The 19,738-nt window shown below is 37.6% G+C and overlaps 3 protein-coding genes and 1 long non-coding RNA gene across 4 annotated transcripts; all 4 read left to right on the top strand.

Moving 5' to 3' along the window:
* The first annotated feature begins 188 nt into the window (after nt 1–188).
* LOC130740556 (uncharacterized) lies at nt 189–2,087 on the top strand. The gene is made up of 3 exons (XR_009020189.1): nt 189–470; nt 638–707; nt 1,739–2,087. It is a non-coding gene; the product is annotated as an uncharacterized LOC130740556 (long non-coding RNA).
* A 104-nt stretch (nt 2,088–2,191) lies between these two features.
* LOC130737183 (scarecrow-like protein 34) lies at nt 2,192–3,539 on the top strand (the record flags this gene model as incomplete). Its single annotated transcript, XM_057588943.1, is given in 2 exon segments — nt 2,192–2,446; nt 2,448–3,539. Coding segments are annotated over 2 exon segments (669 nt in total), but the record flags the coding sequence as incomplete, so codon positions are not given.
* Nucleotides 3,540–5,198: 1,659 nt separating this feature from the next.
* Nucleotides 5,199–8,059, top strand: LOC130740555 (scarecrow-like protein 34). Its single transcript, XM_057593205.1, has 2 exons — nt 5,199–5,325; nt 5,436–8,059. The coding sequence occupies exon 2, from the start codon at nt 5,470–5,472 to the stop codon at nt 7,705–7,707; it is 2,238 nt and encodes a 745-aa protein (XP_057449188.1). The 5' UTR covers nt 5,199–5,325; nt 5,436–5,469; the 3' UTR covers nt 7,708–8,059.
* Nucleotides 8,060–13,556: 5,497 nt separating this feature from the next.
* On the top strand, nt 13,557–16,206 carry LOC130740554 (scarecrow-like protein 34). The gene has a single exon (XM_057593204.1). It carries the CDS (start codon nt 13,617–13,619, stop codon nt 15,852–15,854), a length of 2,238 nt encoding a protein of 745 aa, XP_057449187.1. The 5' UTR covers nt 13,557–13,616; the 3' UTR covers nt 15,855–16,206.
* Nucleotides 16,207–19,738: the final 3,532 nt, after the last annotated feature.

Below are 19,738 nucleotides of genomic sequence, written 5' to 3'. Positions count from 1 at the left end.
TATAATAAAATAAAATAAAAAATATTTATGTTTGAAACATCCCGTAAAAAAAATGGTACAGGAAATAGAGGACAATATATATATCATAAAACAAAACTTATAATAATAATAATAGTTTAAAAAAAAAATCTAAAACTAACCTAACACTAGAAACCCACGCAACCCACTCCTATATACATTGTAAAAGAAAGAGAAAACCGTGTCCTGCTCTCTCTCTTTCAATTTCGTTTTCCTTGCCTCTGCATAGTGGGTAGCGAATTTCTTCCTCTCAATTTATTCATCATTCTTCTTGTCTTTTTCCTCCACCAAAAAAAAACCACACAAAATCCTACCATTGATTACATGCTGTTGAAGGACATTTGGGCTTTCACGTGGAAGAGTTTTGAGACAATTATTGAGAGTTAGGGCTTGTGATTTGAGGAAGGAGAAGAGTATCCAGCACTTCAAATTGTGGATTTGATTTCTTGGAGGTATATCCACACTCTATAAATTTACAAGAAATTATTATAGCATATGTTAGACTTGAGTAGAATTATTTTAGGATTTTGGGTACTAATTGAGAATTTTGTGGATGCTCACGGGTAGTAGGACATAAGATAATTTATGCTGAAGGTTGGAATTAAATTTTGGTGTTCAGATTCGTTGGCTAGTGGTTTGTTCGGTTGCCGTGGAGCTGTTGGAAGCAGTTCAGTTGATTCGCCTTTGTTGTGAGTGGTTTTCAACTGCTATGACATATTTTTAACAGTCTTATAACTGATTTAATTACTTTATCATATTGCCTATTTATCTAAATTGGGGAAACATGTTTTTTATATGTTTGACTATCATTCTTGAACTCTGAAAGCTGATTTTATGAAGCTGATTTTGAGTATGTTTTATGAGTTGTTATGAGAAGAGAATGACATTGGTTAATTTTGAAATTATGTGAAATTGAGATTGTGAACTTGAAAAGCTTTTATGAGCATTGAAAAGTTGATGTTGAGAATGTTATTTTGAAAAACTTTGATGAGTATTGGAAAGCTGATTTTGAGACTGTTGATGAGACTTGATATGATTTGAGAAAATGGTTTTGGGGATCCTTGATAGAACCCCGTAGCCGTTAGCGGAGGTAACGGCCTAGGTGCACCTAGCTAGTTTGATTCCGGGAGGAGAGGGCTATCTGTTAGATGGAGCCGCCAGTGCACGGAAAGGGCTATCAACGAGATGAAGCTTCCCCCGATGAGATTGATGAGATATGACATGATTTCGGGTGGAGAGGGCTATCCGTTAGATGAAGCCGCCTCTTGGGTAAGATAATCCTTAAGAGGAAAGGGCTATCAACGAGATGTAGCTTCCCCCGATGACACGATGTGACTTGAGAAAGGAAAGGGCTATCCGCTAGATGGAGCCACCCCTATCGGAGAGGCCATCCCTTAGGAGGAGAGGGCTATCAGCGAGATGGAGCCGCCTCATGGTTCTACATGTGTGACCCTATTAATTATATTTCTGGTTTTATGCTTTTCATATCTGTACATGATTTTAACTGTATTTATTTGAAATTGTTATTTATGAACTTTATGATTTTTGTCAAGTTCATTGTTGAAATGATTTAAACTGGTATTATTGATGATATAAATTGTTTATACTTAGCTGAGAGCGAAAAACTTGTGCCTAGTTTGTTTCCCCTTCCTGTTCATGGTGGTTGTTGACTGCTCACTAAGTCTTTGTGACTTACCCCATTCATTATTTCCCTTCACAGATTTTCAGGCAGCTTAGTAGCAGACTGTTGTCAGATTCAGATCATTCGACTTATTTCCTTTAGCAGGTTGTCATAGTGGTGTCTTTTATTCAATCCTGGTTATCTGCAGCTATAGAGAGTCCTAGGTGGATTTAGATTTGGGATTGTGATTTATTGTTATATTTTAAGAGTTGGCACTTGAGTGCTCGAGTTGATTTTATATTTCACTTAAAATACTGGTTATGGAAGAACCTATTGGCAGATGTTGTTAATTTGTAACTATTGGAATTACAAAAGAGATTCTAGTGTTTTTATATATGTGTACAAAGATATTTTGAATAAATTGTTTGGAAAATGATTCTATGGGGAAGAGGCTGGCCAGGCTAGGGTGGTAGTCTGTGCGCCGGTCACGGCTTATGATTTTGGGTCGTGACAATGTTTTTTAATATATTATAGATTTAGTTGACAATATTTATTCATTTGTTTATATCTCTGCTTATCAAAAAACAAATTTTTTTTATATCTCTTAATATATATCTCAATGTTCCTTTTGAGTATAATGCCATAGCATCAAAGAACTGGGAAACCATTCGAGTTGAAGACCTTAAAATTAGGAGCAACGAGTTTGTTGCTGTGATCTGTATGATGAGGTTCAAGAGTTTGCTTGATGAGACTATTGAAATGAACAGTCCTAGAGATGTTGTTCTGCGTTTGATTAGGGGGGATAAATCCGGATAATTTTTCTCAGTCTATCATAAATGGATCTTTCAATGCCCCTTTTTTTGTCACACGGTTTAGGGAGGCCTTGTTCTATTATTCTGCTATTTATGATATTTGTGACACTGTCATACCCCGGGATAACCAATGGAGGATGATGATTGAGAGGGAGATGGTGGGCCGGAACGCTATGAATGTGATAGCATGTGAAGGTTTGGAGAGGATTGACAGGCCTGAGACATACAAACAGTGGCAGGTTAGGAACACAAGGGCTGGTTTCAAGCAATTTCCTCTGAACCAGAAATTAGTGTCCAAATTTAGAACCAAGTTAAGGAAATGGCACCATGATGATTTTGTCAACAATTGGATGCTTCAAAGTTGGAAAGGACGCATTTTGTCTGGTTCTACTATTTGGGTGCCTGCATAATAACTTACAACACTAATGTAAGGTATAATTGTAAGAATCCGTCCTAGGTTTTTACTCTGTCCATTTTTCTACTTCCTTCTTTTTTCCTGTTTATGTTTTTTGAGTTATAGTCCTACCAATACTTGGTTACTTGAGATATTTCCGCATATATCTAGCAATACCATCATCTTCTCCAAATGAAATGGTTCAAAAAAAGAATCTTCTCCAAATGAATTACTGTGCGTTTCAAGTTGAGATGACACTAATTCAAATTGGTAAAAGACCAATTGCAAAATTTAGAAATTAGGGGATTTTGTGCCGTACCGTAAAAGGAAAATGATTTTGCAGCTGCAATTTTGGCGAGACAGGCTGTGATATAGATAAGGGTCTCTCTCTTTTTTTTTTTTTGGTTACATGTGGAAAGGATTGGTCTGTTTGATTTCCTCATTTTTAAAGAAAATAAAGCTAAAAACATGTTTGGTTGATATTTAGAAAATGTTTTCTTTAAAATATGATAAATAAATAAAAATTGTTTGTAGTAAATGAGCTACCGCCATCGTCTCCACCTCCATCACCACTTGCGTCACCACCGCCACCACCGCCAACGATACGACCACCTGCACCACTGCCACCACCATCTCCACTATTGTCGTTGCCGCCGCCACCAACCAGTGACATGAAAAGCGGTGATGGAGGCAGCAACAACGACATCGATAGTGGGGGTGGTGTTGGTAGTGGTGTCGGTAGGCGATAGAGACAGTAAAAGTTGTGGTGGTAACGACAGTAACTATGGTGGAAGTGGCGACGGTGACAGCGGCAACGATGACGCCTGTAAAAATGAAAACAAAAAGTCAAAATAAACAAGTTTTCGTTTTCTAAATTTAAAAATGAAAATTATTTAAATATCAGACAATTCAAAGGTTTTAGGTACTCAAATGTAACGTTACTCAAGTAGAGGACTAAATTCAACCGACAATATAGTTTGAGAAACAAAAACATATTTAAGCCGATATAGATCTTTGTTTTATGATATTTTGAAATATGAATGGTTTAATAACATCGGTTCTGACATGTTCGATCCATTGTTGACTAGTTTCCACCGGCTAAAAAATTCTCAAAGTTTTCTTCAAATAAACTTGATTGGTTTAACTTGTCAATCCAAGCCAATTTTCAAATTCTAATCCATGAGCTTTATAAAATTGAAATCTTATATTCCCTAAGCTATTGTTTGGTTCAAATGAGGGGAGGGGAGGGGAGGGGAGAGGAAGGGCGAGAATGAATTTTAATACTTATTATGTTTGATTCATAGGATGGGAGGGGAGGAAAAATAATTTATTTTTATTTGGTTCATGAGGGGAAGGATGAGATTTTATAATTAAAATTACTTTATATGAATTCCTTTTGAGAGAGGTAAGTGTCTCACAAACAAAAGGTTAATATGTCAATTAAAAACAAAGATGTAAGTTTGTAATTGCCCTACTCATATATTTTCTTAATTGTTCTGAAGGTTAGCTCAAGTGGTAAGAGCTAGGGGACATAAGGGTTTAGGAGGATGAAGGGTCCAGGGTTCGAATTCTGAGGATGACTAATTTACTAATATTACCAACAACTAACATTTTACCTATAAAAAAAATTCTTAATATACATGTTAATAATTCATTCGTGGTATAGGAAATTAAAACACCATTTATGGTTTAAGACCTCACATTCTACTTCCTCCGGCTCAATTTATAAGTCATACTTACCTAACCCTCTAGGATTTTAGTACTAGCAATAATTCAGTGACACATATTCAAAAACATTTATGTTCTTTTTATTTTAATTAAATTAAAATCTTACTTTATGATTTGACAACCTATTATTGAATGTCTGTATAAAAATGTTTACAATAACGGTGCATTACCATTATATTCAAAAAGTAATTATTGCTCCATAGGGATGACTTATATTTTGGAGAAAAAAACTGAAAAAATGTGGGTTACAATTTAAATAGAAGGAGTGCATTTTAAATTGTTAAAAGTTTGAAGATTTCTAGTTTTATTCACAATTTTTGTTTCAATGCCTAATCTTCAATCTTTTTTGCTAGTTTGTTTTTTATTAAAATGGTTGTCTAAATGATCTATGAGAAAATTTGGGTTAAATAACTCATAATTCAATCTAGATAAGTGAGTTGGAAATAAATTAATAAATAAGATATAAAAATTTCAAGTCACTTATCTTTAATGTGATTAGATGATGAGTTATATAACTGAAACTTTCTCATTAGTCATTTAGACAACTCTTTATTGAATATTTATCTTTTATGTATATAGTTTCTTATACTCTCATCATTTTTGTAGTAAAAAAGAATATATAAATGTTTTATTCAAAAGTCAAAACCATAACATAGACCCGAGGATCTCACTGACCGTCATCTTGTCCCTGAACCAATTCTTTATCCCTTTTCTTCTTCTCCAATCTTCCTTAAATTCAACAATAATTCATGGTAAGTTCAATTTAACTCTTTCAACACAACCATATCTTATGATTTCTTCTCTGTCACGGTTCCATTTTTCTTCATGTTCATGCTTTTGTTCTTGTCTTAACTTTTATCAGAAACATTGAGCTGTTTCCAGAAAAGGATAAGAAGATGGATCCAAATTTTTCTGGAACAAGCAATTTCACAAACAGCTTCCGTGTTGATGAAGAAGGGAGCATAATTGTCTCGGATCCAAATCAATATGATGCATACTGGGATGTGTATCAACAATATAGCAGTCTCTTAGCTGTTAACCCTAATGGTTTTGCAGGAAATTCAAACCCTGAAGAAGGTTCTGCTGCTGTTTCATCCATGTCCATGAACTCTGTGACAGAACCTTCTCTGGAAGACTCTGACTATTTTGAAACCACCAAATTCATTAGCCAAATTCTGATGGATGAGTATGGTGAAGAGAGTCCAATTTTTGACCCATTGAGCTTGCAACTCACTGAGAAATCATTCCATAATGCTCTGTTTGACAATCAATACCCCTTGAATGTTCAAAGCCCTAATGGTGAAACCACTAGCAGCAGCAGTAACTGCAGCAGCAGCAACAGCTATTCACACAGCAATGACAATTCTTGTGAGTTGAACCCCCCTTCTGTAAATACACCTGTTGCTGTTATTGGTGATCATGCTTTTCAGCTTAACTCTCATGGACTGCTAGATTTGGATTCTCCTGTTAGCAAACCGTTGGCAGCGCTGGATATTTTCAGTGGTGCAGATTCTGAATCCCAGTTTAGGAGAGGGTTAGAGGAGGCTACTAAGTTTCTTCCTTCTCCGGAACCCCGGATTGTGACGGGTGTAGAGTCGTGTGGAGAATCGTCTTCTAATATGGCTGAGGAGAATTCTCTTGGGTTGAAGTGTAGGAGAAAGAATCGTGAGCGTGGAGAAAGTGATTCTAAGGAAGAAGGGAGATGTAACAAGCAATCAGCAGTTAGTGCTGCTCTTGTTGATGAGGATGACTTGTCTGATGTGTTTGATCGAGTGCTGGTTAACATGGATCGTTTACCACAGGGTAATGAACATGGTCCGTTGAAGGATGGCGCGGAGAAAGTCAAGCAGCGAGGTGAAAAGCCACCTTCATCTGATGAACACGGCTCGTTGCAGGATGGCGCGGAGAAAGCGAAGCAGCGAGGTGAAAAGCCGCCTTCATCTAATGGAGGGAAGGCTCGGCCTAAGAAACAAGGCAGGAAGAAGGACACGGTGGATATTAGGTCTCTTCTGCTTCTGTGTGCGCAAGCTATTCATGCCAATGATTATAGAGCTGCTAATGAACTTCTAAAGCAGATAAGGAAGCATTCTTCTCCCTTTGGTGATGGGTCACAAAGATTGGCTCATTACTTTGCCAATGGCCTTGAGGCACGCTTGGTTGGGGATGTTGCCGCTGCACAACTATTTTTTTATGCTCCTACCTACAAGACAACCTCAGTTGCTGATTTTTTGAAAGGTTATCAAGTTTATCTATCTGCTAATCCATTTAGGAAGTTTGCACATTTCTATGCTAACAAAATGATTAAGAAAGCAGCTGCCAAAGCTGAAACCCTTCATGTTATTGATTTTGGCATCTTCTATGGCTTCCAATGGCCACTACTCATCAAATTTTTATCAGAGAGAGACGGTGGACCTCCCAAGCTGAGGATCACAGGGATAGAATACCCGTTACCTGGCTTTCGTCCCACAGAAAGACTTGAGGAAACTGGTCGTCGCTTGGCCAGCTATTGCAAGCGTTTCAATGTTCCCTTTGAGTACAATGCCATAGCATCAAGGAACTGGGAAACCATTCAAGTTGAAGACCTTAAAATTAAGAGCAACGAGTTTGTTGCTGTGAACTGTATGATGAGGTTCAAGAATTTACTGGATGAGACAATTGAAATGAACAGTCCCAGAGATGCTGTTCTGCGTTTGATCAAGAGGATAAATCCAGATATTTTTGCTCAGTCTATCATAAATGGATCTTTCAATGCCCCTTTTTTTGTCACACGGTTTAGGGAGGCCTTGTTCTATTATTCTGCTATTTATGATATTTGTGACAGTGTCATACCCCGGGATAACCAATGGGGGATGATCATTGAGAGGGAGATGGTGGGCCGGAACGCTATGAATGTGATAGCATGTGAAGGTTTGGAGAGGATTGAGAGGCCTGAGACATACAAACAGTGGCAGGTTAGGAACACAAGGGCTGGTTTCAAGCAGCTTCCTCTGAACCAGAAATTAATGGCAAAATTTAGGACCACGTTAAGGAAATGGCACTCCAGTGATTTTTCCTTTGATGAAGACCACAATTGGATGCTTCAAAGTTGGAAAGGCCGCATTTTGGCTGGTTCTACTATTTGGGTTCCAGCATGATGAACTAACCATTGACTGTAAGGTATAATTATAAGAATCTTACTCTGTCCATATTTGCGCTTCCTTCTTTTCTCCGGTTATCGTTTCGAGTTACTTGGTTACTTGAGATATTCCAGCTTGTATCATGCAATCTGGAAGCTTATTTTACTACTTAAATGGTTTTCTGGCTCTGGTATTAGCTGGTCAAGTCAAGCCTGTTTACAGCACCTTGATGTGATGAACATTCTTCTGATGTATCCACCTAGGCACCAAGTGACTATTAACTTATAGGAGAACCTCTTTCATAGAATTGAGACTTTTGAATGTATAAAGCAAATTCTATAATGATAAAGAGAGTATATTAGAGTAAGAAGGTCCTTTTATTTAACATTGTTTTAAATTTTTTGGCCGAAGGAAATGGGTTGTTGATTTAATGGTATGAAAAATTTGCTTAGAAAAGCTGATACAAATTGATGTTTATCGTTCAATCATGATTTGATTTATTCTTTATTTATCTTAAAATAGTAAAATATTTTGATCCCATCTTCAATTGTTTCACTGTCCCTTTTGTGAGAAGTAACATAGCTGACCAGAGCTGTCTAATTAAGCATTCGTGTTACTACCCAGAGCTCAACTTACATGAGATTTTTCTAGCTTAAGCTGAGGTCTCATGTTCAAGTTCATGTGAATGGAGCCGTGTTAAACACTTGGTAGAGAGACTGACTTTAATAATTTTATCCGATTCGAAGATGTTTGTCTCGGTGATTAAGAAAAAACATTAACCCTGAGTTAAATGGTTTTCTGGCTCTGGTATTAGCTGGTCAAGTATTTGCTGCTTATTTTGCTACTTGGTTACTCGAGTTACAGCCTCGCTTTCCTTGTGAGAGTGGAACTTGCCATAGCGCACCGCCTCGTCGGAGATTTTGGTAGTCTCCATTCGTTGGTGCCGTGGTAGTCTCTCCAGCGGGTACCAAGGGTGTTGGGCAGGGAATACTCCGCCGTCATGGAGAGGAAGCGCTGGAGGTGGAGGGTTTTAGAGAGGTGCAGGCGGATTGAGTCTGTGGATGAGGTGAAGGGTCTGAAAGAAGTAGAGGTTGTTAGTCGTTGGGTTTAAGGTTTCAAACTATTTGCACAAGTTCTCTCAAACACTGACATAAGCGCTTATGCTATTAGATAAGCTTAAATAAGCTCTTCCAAACAGGGCCTTAGTGATACACATTGCATTAGATATCATTTTTCCCTCTCATTTTTGTTTCCCAAATTAGGAGGAATGAAATCAAACAAAATTTAGTGAAGTATTAAAATTATCTCTACATCCTCATTGTTGTGAAGCCATATTTTCAAGTAATCCAAAATCATGCTTTCCTTTTTTTTTTCTTTTCAAAATCATGATTTCCTTGTGAGAGTGAAATACCTTTGGATGATTGTGCAATCTCCAATTTAAGGAGAAATTAAATCTCCTAACACTTTTAATTTGAGTAGGCTTTGCAACATGGCGTGAGTTTCTTGTAACATGACAAAATTTGGGTCAAATTGAATGTAATTTTATTTGTGATGGCATCTAATGTCCCAATATATCAATGAACTTCGTTTTAGTTATATCTTTTTTAACTTCTAAAATATGGGTTCAAAGCTAGGGGTCTAACGAAGGTGAAGGTTCTCCTCGTATAGAGAAGAGGGATTGGAGTTTTGGATGCCAAATATGGAGTAGACCCGGTTGAAAAATTGATGGAACACTAACAAATGAACCCGTTTGATGAGGGGGATAAATCCGGATATTTTTGCTCAGTCTATCATAAATGGATCTTTCAATGCCCCTTTCTTTGTCTCACGTTTACACTCTGTTTGGTAGGAGAGAGTTAGAGTAGAGAGAAATGGCATAGAGAGAGATAGGGTAGAGAAAACCAAATCACCCTCGTTTGGTTGGGTGTGAGAGGTGGAAAGAGAGAGGGAATTCATGTGGGCCCCATCACTTTTAGCAGTCTCTTCCTTTTGCGAAGAGATCCGGAGAGAAAGCAGGCCCTTTTATCATTTTTCCCTTTATGCCCTCATCTCACAGAGTTCTTCTTCGTTCGATCATTCTTCCCAGTTCTGGCTTCGTCCCACGCACCCATCCTCCAACTGACCCAAGTGACAACGCATTCTGCAATTGTTTTGTATTAATTTGTTGTAGGAGTTGAATCCATGGACGTTGTGTTGCAGCGAAGTTTCAATTTTGTGGGTGAAATCTTTTTATTTTTGACAGGGTAGGAATTATGTAAATGGAAATTAAAGGATTTGATTTATGTTTATTCTTGATCAAGAGATTTTGTGTAAGTGAGATGCTTTTGTCGTGTTTTTTTAGATAAGAAACATTAATTGGAATTTCTTCTCTTCCATTTTTTCCTCTCATGCTAAAGTCTCTATCTTTCTGCTTTTAAGTCAGTTTAATTTCATTCTTTTCACCTACTGCCCGAAGAACTTTGGGTTACACAATGGGGATTGTGATTTTTTCATGCGGTGGTAGTGTGGCACATGCAGTTCTTGGAGCATTATGCCAGCTAGAAAAGGCATTTGTGGCGGTCTACCACATCCAGGCCGTCTATCTGAAGCTGCCAAGAAATACTCGTTGAGCATATGATGTTGCAGAGTTTGGGCAAAAATGTCTTTTTAGCATAAAAGTAACTCTCTCTCTTTCCATTATCTATCCAACCAAACCAAGGGAGAGAGAACTCACACAAATCTCTCTTCTTTATTTCTCTCATATCAAACAACCTATAAAATCTCCTCTATTTCTCACATATTTCTCTCTACTCATCTTCTCTCTTCCCTACTCTCTCTTCTCTATCTCTCTCTGCTCTGCCAAACAAAGTGTTAGGGTCTGCTATTTATGATATTCTTGATACTTGATAGTGTCATACCCAAGGAAAACCAATGGAGGGTGATGATTGAGAGGGAGATGCTGGGTCGGACAGCTATAAATGTGAAGGTTTGGAGAGGATTGACAGGCCTGAGACATACAAACAGTGGCAGGTTAGGAACACAAGGGCTGGTTTCAAGCAATTTCCTCTGAACCAGAAATTAGTGTCCAAATTTAGAACCAAGTTAAGGAAATGGCACCATGATGATTTTGTCAACAATTGGATGCTTCAAAGTTGGAAAGGACGCATTTTGTCTGGTTCTACTATTTGGGTGCCTGCATAATAACTTACAACACTAATGTAAGGTATAATTGTAAGAATCCGTCCTAGGTTTTTACTCTGTCCATTTTTCTACTTCCTTCTTTTTTCCTGTTTATGTTTTTTGAGTTATAGTCCTACCAATACTTGGTTACTTGAGATATTTCCGCATATATCTAGCAATACCATCATCTTCTCCAAATGAAATGGTTCAAAAAAAGAATCTTCTCCAAATGAATTACTGTGCGTTTCAAGTTGAGATGACACTAATTCAAATTGGTAAAAGACCAATTGCAAAATTTAGAAATTAGGGGATTTTGTGCCGTACCGTAAAAGGAAAATGATTTTGCAGCTGCAATTTTGGCGAGACAGGCTGTGATATAGATAAGGGTCTCTCTCTTTTTTTTTTTTTGGTTACATGTGGAAAGGATTGGTCTGTTTGATTTCCTCATTTTTAAAGAAAATAAAGCTAAAAACATGTTTGGTTGATATTTAGAAAATGTTTTCTTTAAAATATGATAAATAAATAAAAATTGTTTGTAGTAAATGAGCTACCGCCATCGTCTCCACCTCCATCACCACTTGCGTCACCACCGCCACCACCACCAACGATACGACCACCTGCACCACTGCCACCACCATCTCCACTATTGTCGTTGCCGCCGCCACCAACCAGTGACATGAAAAGCGGTGATGGAGGCAGCAACAACGACATCGATAGTGGGGGTGGTGTTGGTAGTGGTGTCGGTAGGCGATAGAGACAGTAAAAGTTGTGGTGGTAACGACAGTAACTATGGTGGAAGTGGCGACGGTGACAGCGACAACGATGACGCCCGTAAAAATGAAAACAAAAAGTCAAAATAAACAAGTTTTCGTTTTCTAAATTTAAAAATGAAAATTATTTAAATATCAGACAATTCAAAGGTTTTAGGTACTCAAATGTAACGTTACTCAAGTAGAGGACTAAATTCAACCGACAATATAGTTTGAGAAACAAAAACATATTTAAGCCGATATAGATCTTTGTTTTATGATATTTTGAAATATGAATGGTTTAATAACATTGGTTCTGACATGTTCGATCCATTGTTGACTAGTTTCCACCGGCTAAAAAATTCTCAAAGTTTTCTTCAAATAAACTTGATTGGTTTAACTTGTCAATCCAAGCCAATTTTCAAATTCTAATCCATGAGCTTTATAAAATTGAAATCTTATATTCCCTAAGCTATTGTTTGGTTCAAATGAGGGGAGGGGAGGGGAGAGGAAGGGCGAGAATGAATTTTAATACTTATTATGTTTGATTCATAGGATGGGAGGGGAGGAAAAATAATTTATTTTTATTTGGTTCATGAGGGGAAGGATGAGATTTTATAATTAAAATTACTTTATATGAATTCCTTTTGAGAGAGGTAAGTGTCTCACAAACAAAAGGTTAATATGTCAATTAAAAACAAAGATGTAAGTTTGTAATTGCCCTACTCATATATTTTCTTAATTGTTATGAAGGTTAGCTCAAGTGGTAAGAGCTAGGGGACATAAGGGTTTAGGAGGATGAAGGGTCCAGGGTTCGAATTCTGAGGATGACTAATTTACTAATATTACCAACAACTAACATTTTACCTATAAAAAAAATTCTTAATATACATGTTAATAATTCATTCGTGGTATAGGAAATTAAAACACCATTTATGGTTTAAGACCTCACATTCTACTTCCTCCGGCTCAATTTATAAGTCATACTTACCTAACCCTCTAGGATTTTAGTACTAGCAATAATTCAGTGACACATATTCAAAAACATTTATGTTCTTTTTATTTTAATTAAATTAAAATCTTACTTTATGATTTGACAACCTATTATTGGATGTCTGTATAAAAATGTTTACAATAACGGTGCATTACCATTATATTCAAAAAGTAATTATTGCTCCATAGGGATGACTTATATTTTGGAGAAAAAAACTGAAAAAAATGTGGGTTACAATTTAAACAGAAAGAGTGCATTTTAAATTGTTAAAAGTTTGAAGATTTCTAGTTTTATTCACTAATTTTTGTTTCAATGTACAATCTTCCGTTTTTTGCTAGTTTGTTTTTATTAAAAGGAGGTTGTCTAAATGATCCATTAGAAAGTTTGGGTTTAATAAGTCATCATTCAATCAAGATAAGTGAGTTGAAAATAAATTAATAAATAAGATATATAAATTTCAAGTCACTTATCTTTAATGTGATTGGATGATGAATTATTTAACTAAAACTTTCTCATGAGTCATTTAGACAACTCTTTTTTAAATACTTATCTTTAATGTATATAGTTTCTTATACTCTCATCATTTTTTTAGTAAAAAAGAACATATAAATGTTTTATTCACGCTTTTACACTCCGCACTTTTAGACATAAATAAAAATAGAAGATAGAGAATTGAGTGATATAACATGTCATGTAATAAAAAATACTTATAAAGGTAAGAAAAATGTGTGAAAATGATTATAAGATAAAATAAAATGTGAAAAGCATAACTCAAATTTATATTAAACTAAAGAATTCTTTATACTTTTATCAAAATCCCATGTTTTTATTTGCACACATTTAGAAATCAAAGTTGGTAGTTTTTTTTTTTTTTAAATAAGCCAGAATTGCATTGATATAGAAGTACAACTTTACCCCAATACAAGAGAGAAAAAACAACAAAGAAATAAAAAAGACAAAAACAAAAATAAATTGTCTTAATTCTTATCAGAAACATTGAGCTGTTTCCAGAAAAGGATAAGAAGATGGATCCAAATTTTTCTGGAACAAGCAATTTCACAAACAGCTTCCGTGTTGATGAAGAAGGGAGCATAATTGTCTCGGATCCAAATCAATATGATGCATACTGGGATGTGTATCAACAATATAGCAGTCTCTTAGCTGTTAACCCTAATGGTTTTGCAGGAAATTCAAACCCTGAAGAAGGTTCTGCTGCTGTTTCATCCATGTCCATGAACTCTGTGACAGAACCTTCTCTGGAAGACTCTGACTATTTTGAAACCACCAAATTCATTAGCCAAATTCTGATGGATGAGTATGGTGAAGAGAGTCCAATTTTTGACCCATTGAGCTTGCAACTCACTGAGAAATCATTCCATAATGCTCTGTTTGACAATCAATACCCCTTGAATGTTCAAAGCCCTAATGGTGAAACCACTAGCAGCAGCAGTAACTGCAGCAGCAGCAACAGCTATTCACACAGCAATGACAATTCTTGTGAGTTGAACCCCCCTTCTGTAAATACACCTGTTGCTGTTATTGGTGATCATGCTTTTCAGCTTAACTCTCATGGACTGCTAGATTTGGATTCTCCTGTTAGCAAACCGTTGGCAGCGCTGGATATTTTCAGTGGTGCAGATTCTGAATCCCAGTTTAGGAGAGGGTTAGAGGAGGCTACTAAGTTTCTTCCTTCTCCGGAACCCCGGATTGTGACGGGTGTAGAGTCGTGTGGAGAATCGTCTTCTAATATGGCTGAGGAGAATTCTCTTGGGTTGAAGTGTAGGAGAAAGAATCGTGAGCGTGGAGAAAGTGATTCTAAGGAAGAAGGGAGATGTAACAAGCAATCAGCAGTTAGTGCTGCTCTTGTTGATGAGGATGACTTGTCTGATGTGTTTGATCGAGTGCTGGTTAACATGGATCGTTTACCACAGGGTAATGAACATGGTCCGTTGAAGGATGGCGCGGAGAAAGTCAAGCAGCGAGGTGAAAAGCCACCTTCATCTGATGAACACGGCTCGTTGCAGGATGGCGCGGAGAAAGCGAAGCAGCGAGGTGAAAAGCCGCCTTCATCTAATGGAGGGAAGGCTCGGCCTAAGAAACAAGGCAGGAAGAAGGAAACGGTGGATATTAGGTCTCTTCTGCTTCTGTGTGCGCAAGCTATTCATGCCAATGATAATAGAGCTGCTAATGAACTTCTAAAGCAGATAAGGAAGCATTCTTCTCCCTTTGGTGATGGGTCACAAAGATTGGCTCATTACTTTGCCAATGGCCTTGAGGCACGCTTGGATGGGGATGTTGCCGCTGCACAACTATTTTTTTATGCTCCTACCTACAAGACAACCTCAGCTGCTGATTTTTTGAAAGGTTATCAAGTTTATCTATCTGCTAATCCATTTAGGAAGTTTGCACATTTCTATGCTAACAAAATGATTAAGAAAGCAGCTGCCAAAGCTGAAACCCTTCATGTTATTGATTTTGGCATCTTCTACGGCTTCCAGTGGCCATTACTCATCAAGTTTTTATCAGAGAGAGATGGTGGACCTCCCAAGCTGAGGATCACAGGAATAGAATACCCTTTACCTGGCTTTCGTCCCACAGAACGACTTGAGGAAACTGGTCGTCGCTTGGCCAACTATTGCAAGCGTTTCAATGTTCCCTTTGAGTACAATGCTGTAGCATCAAGGAACTGGGAAACCATTCGAGTTGAAGACCTTAAAATTAAGAGCAACGAGTTTGTTGCTGTGAACTGTATGCTTAGGTTCAAGAATTTGCTGGATGAGACTATTGAAATGAACAGTCCTAGAGATGCAGTTCTGCATTTGATCAGGAGGATAAATCCAGATATTTTTGCTCACTCCATCATAAATGGATCTTTCAATGCCCCTTTTTTCGTCACTCGGTTTAGGGAGGCCTTGTTCTATTTTTCTGCTGTTTATGATATTTGTGACAGTGTCATACCCCGGGATAACCAATGGAGGATGATGATTGAGAGGGAGATGGTGGGCCGGAACGCTATGAATGTGATAGCATGTGAAGGTTTGGAGAGGATTGAGAGGCCTGAGACATACAAACAGTGGCAGGTTAGGAACACAAGGGCTGGTTTCAAGCAGCTTCCTCTGAACCAGAAATTAATGGCAAAATTTAGGACCACGTTAAGGAAATGGCACTCCAGTGATTTTTCCTTTGATGAAGACCACAATTGGATGCTTCAAAGTTGGAAAGGCCGCATTTTGGCTGGTTCTACTATTTGGGTTCCAGCATGATGAACTAACCATTGACTGTAAGGTATAATTATAAGAATCTTACTCTGTCCATATTTGCGCTTCCTTCTTTTCTCCGGTTATCGTTTCGAGTTACTTGGTTACTTGAGATATTCCAGCTTGTATCATGCAATCTGGAAGCTTATTTTACTACTTAAATGGTTTTCTGGCTCTGGTATTAGCTGGTCAAGTCAAGCCTGTTTACAGCACCTTGATGTGATGAACATTCTTCTGATGTATCCACCTAGGCACCAAGTGACTATTAACTTATAGGAGAACCTCTTTCATAGAATTGAGACTTTTGAATGTATAAAGCAAATTCTATAATGATAAAGAGAGTATATTAGAGTAAGAAGGTCCTTTTATTTAACATTGTTTTAAATTTTTTGGCCGAAGGAAATGGGTTGTTGATTTAATGGTATGAAAAATTTGCTTAGAAAAGCTGATACAAATTGATGTTTATCGTTCAATCATGATTTGATTTATTCTTTATTTATCTTAAAATAGTAAAATATTTTGATCCCATCTTCAATTGTTTCACTGTCCCTTTTGTGAGAAGTAACATAGCTGACCAGAGCTGTCTAATTAAGCATTCGTGTTACTACCCAGAGCTCAACTTACATGAGATTTTTCTAGCTTAAGCTGAGGTCTCATGTTCAAGTTCATGTGAATGGAGCCGTGTTAAACACTTGGTAGAGAGACTGACTTTAATAATTTTATCCGATTCGAAGATGTTTGTCTCGGTGATTAAGAAAAAACATTAACCCTGAGTTAAATGGTTTTCTGGCTCTGGTATTAGCTGGTCAAGTATTTGCTGCTTATTTTGCTACTTGGTTACTCGAGTTACAGCCTCGCTTTCCTTGTGAGAGTGGAACTTGCCATAGCGCACCGCCTCGTCGGAGATTTTGGTAGTCTCCATTCGTTGGTGCCGTGGTAGTCTCTCCAGCGGGTACCAAGGGTGTTGGGCAGGGAATACTCCGCCGTCATGGAGAGGAAGCGCTGGAGGTGGAGGGTTTTAGAGAGGTGCAGGCGGATTGAGTCTGTGGATGAGGTGAAGGGTCTGAAAGAAGTAGAGGTTGTTAGTCGTTGGGTTTAAGGTTTCAAACTATTTGCACAAGTTCTCTCAAACACTGACATAAGCGCTTATGCTATTAGATAAGCTTAAATAAGCTCTTCCAAACAGGGCCTTAGTGATACACATTGCATTAGATATCATTTTTCCCTCTCATTTTTGTTTCCCAAATTAGGAGGAATGAAATCAAACAAAATTTAGTGAAGTATTAAAATTATCTCTACATCCTCATTGTTGTGAAGCCATATTTTCAAGTAATCCAAAATCATGCTTTCCTTTTTTTTTTCTTTTCAAAATCATGATTTCCTTGTGAGAGTGAAATACCTTTGGATGATTGTGCAATCTCCAATTTAAGGAGAAATTAAATCTCCTAACACTTTTAATTTGAGTAGGCTTTGCAACATGGCGTGAGTTTCTTGTAACATGACAAAATTTGGGTCAAATTGAATGTAATTTTATTTGTGATGGCATCTAATGTCCCAATATATCAATGAACTTCGTTTTAGTTATATCTTTTTTAACTTCTAAAATATGGGTTCAAAGCTAGGGGTCTAACGAAGGTGAAGGTTCTCCTCGTATAGAGAAGAGGGATTGGAGTTTTGGATGCCAAATATGGAGTAGACCCGGTTGAAAAATTGATGGAACACTAACAAATGAACCCGTTTGATGAGGGGGATAAATCCGGATATTTTTGCTCAGTCTATCATAAATGGATCTTTCAATGCCCCTTTCTTTGTCTCACGTTTACACTCTGTTTGGTAGGAGAGAGTTAGAGTAGAGAGAAATGGCATAGAGAGAGATAGGGTAGAGAAAACCAAATCACCCTCGTTTGGTTGGGTGTGAGAGGTGGAAAGAGAGAGGGAATTCATGTGGGCCCCATCACTTTTAGCAGTCTCTTCCTTTTGCGAAGAGATCCGGAGAGAAAGCAGGCCCTTTTATCATTTTTCCCTTTATGCCCTCATCTCACAGAGTTCTTCTTCGTTCGATCATTCTTCCCAGTTCTGGCTTCGTCCCACGCACCCATCCTCCAACTGACCCAAGTGACAACGCATTCTGCAATTGTTTTGTATTAATTTGTTGTAGGAGTTGAATCCATGGACGTTGTGTTGCAGCGAAGTTTCAATTTTGTGGGTGAAATCTTTTTATTTTTGACAGGGTAGGAATTATGTAAATGGAAATTAAAGGATTTGATTTATGTTTATTCTTGATCAAGAGATTTTGTGTAAGTGAGATGCTTTTGTCGTGTTTTTTTAGATAAGAAACATTAATTGGAATTTCTTCTCTTCCATTTTTTCCTCTCATGCTAAAGTCTCTATCTTTCTGCTTTTAAGTCAGTTTAATTTCATTCTTTTCACCTACTGCCCGAAGAACTTTGGGTTACACAATGGGGATTGTGATTTTTTCATGCGGTGGTAGTGTGGCACATGCAGTTCTTGGAGCATTATGCCAGCTAGAAAAGGCATTTGTGGCGGTCTACCACATCCAGGCCGTCTATCTGAAGCTGCCAAGAAATACTCGTTGAGCATATGATGTTGCAGAGTTTGGGCAAAAATGTCTTTTTAGCATAAAAGTAACTCTCTCTCTTTCCATTATCTATCCAACCAAACCAAGGGAGAGAGAACTCACACAAATCTCTCTTCTTTATTTCTCTCATATCAAACAACCTATAAAATCTCCTCTATTTCTCACATATTTCTCTCTACTCATCTTCTCTCTTCCCTACTCTCTCTTCTCTATCTCTCTCTGCTCTGCCAAACAAAGTGTTAGGGTCTGCTATTTATGATATTCTTGATACTTGATAGTGTCATACCCAAGGAAAACCAATGGAGGGTGATGATTGAGAGGGAGATGCTGGGTCGGACAGCTATAAATGTGAAGGTTTGGAGAGGATTGACAGGCCTGAGACATACAAACAGTGGCAGGTTAGGAACACAAGGGCTGGTTTCAAGCAATTTCCTCTGAACCAGAAATTAGTGTCCAAATTTAGAACCAAGTTAAGGAAATGGCACCATGATGATTTTGTCAACAATTGGATGCTTCAAAGTTGGAAAGGACGCATTTTGTCTGGTTCTACTATTTGGGTGCCTGCATAATAACTTACAACACTAATGTAAGGTATAATTGTAAGAATCCGTCCTAGGTTTTTACTCTGTCCATTTTTCTACTTCCTTCTTTTTTCCTGTTTATGTTTTTTGAGTTATAGTCCTACCAATACTTGGTTACTTGAGATATTTCCGCATATATCTAGCAATACCATCATCTTCTCCAAATGAAATGGTTCAAAAAAAGAATCTTCTCCAAATGAATTACTGTGCGTTTCAAGTTGAGATGACACTAATTCAAATTGGTAAAAGACCAATTGCAAAATTTAGAAATTAGGGGATTTTGTGCCGTACCGTAAAAGGAAAATGATTTTGCAGCTGCAATTTTGGCGAGACAGGCTGTGATATAGATAAGGGTCTCTCTCTTTTTTTTTTTTTGGTTACATGTGGAAAGGATTGGTCTGTTTGATTTCCTCATTTTTAAAGAAAATAAAGCTAAAAACATGTTTGGTTGATATTTAGAAAATGTTTTCTTTAAAATATGATAAATAAATAAAAATTGTTTGTAGTAAATGAGCTACCGCCATCGTCTCCACCTCCATCACCACTTGCGTCACCACCGCCACCACCACCAACGATACGACCACCTGCACCACTGCCACCACCATCTCCACTATTGTCGTTGCCGCCGCCACCAACCAGTGACATGAAAAGCGGTGATGGAGGCAGCAACAACGACATCGATAGTGGGGGTGGTGTTGGTAGTGGTGTCG

Source organism: Lotus japonicus, chromosome 2 (genome assembly GCF_012489685.1).
Source record: "Lotus japonicus ecotype B-129 chromosome 2, LjGifu_v1.2".
Lineage (NCBI taxonomy): Eukaryota > Viridiplantae > Streptophyta > Magnoliopsida > Fabales > Fabaceae > Lotus > Lotus japonicus.
The sequence above is the reverse complement of the archived record's forward strand: the minus strand, read 5'-3'. Positions and strand labels throughout refer to the sequence as shown.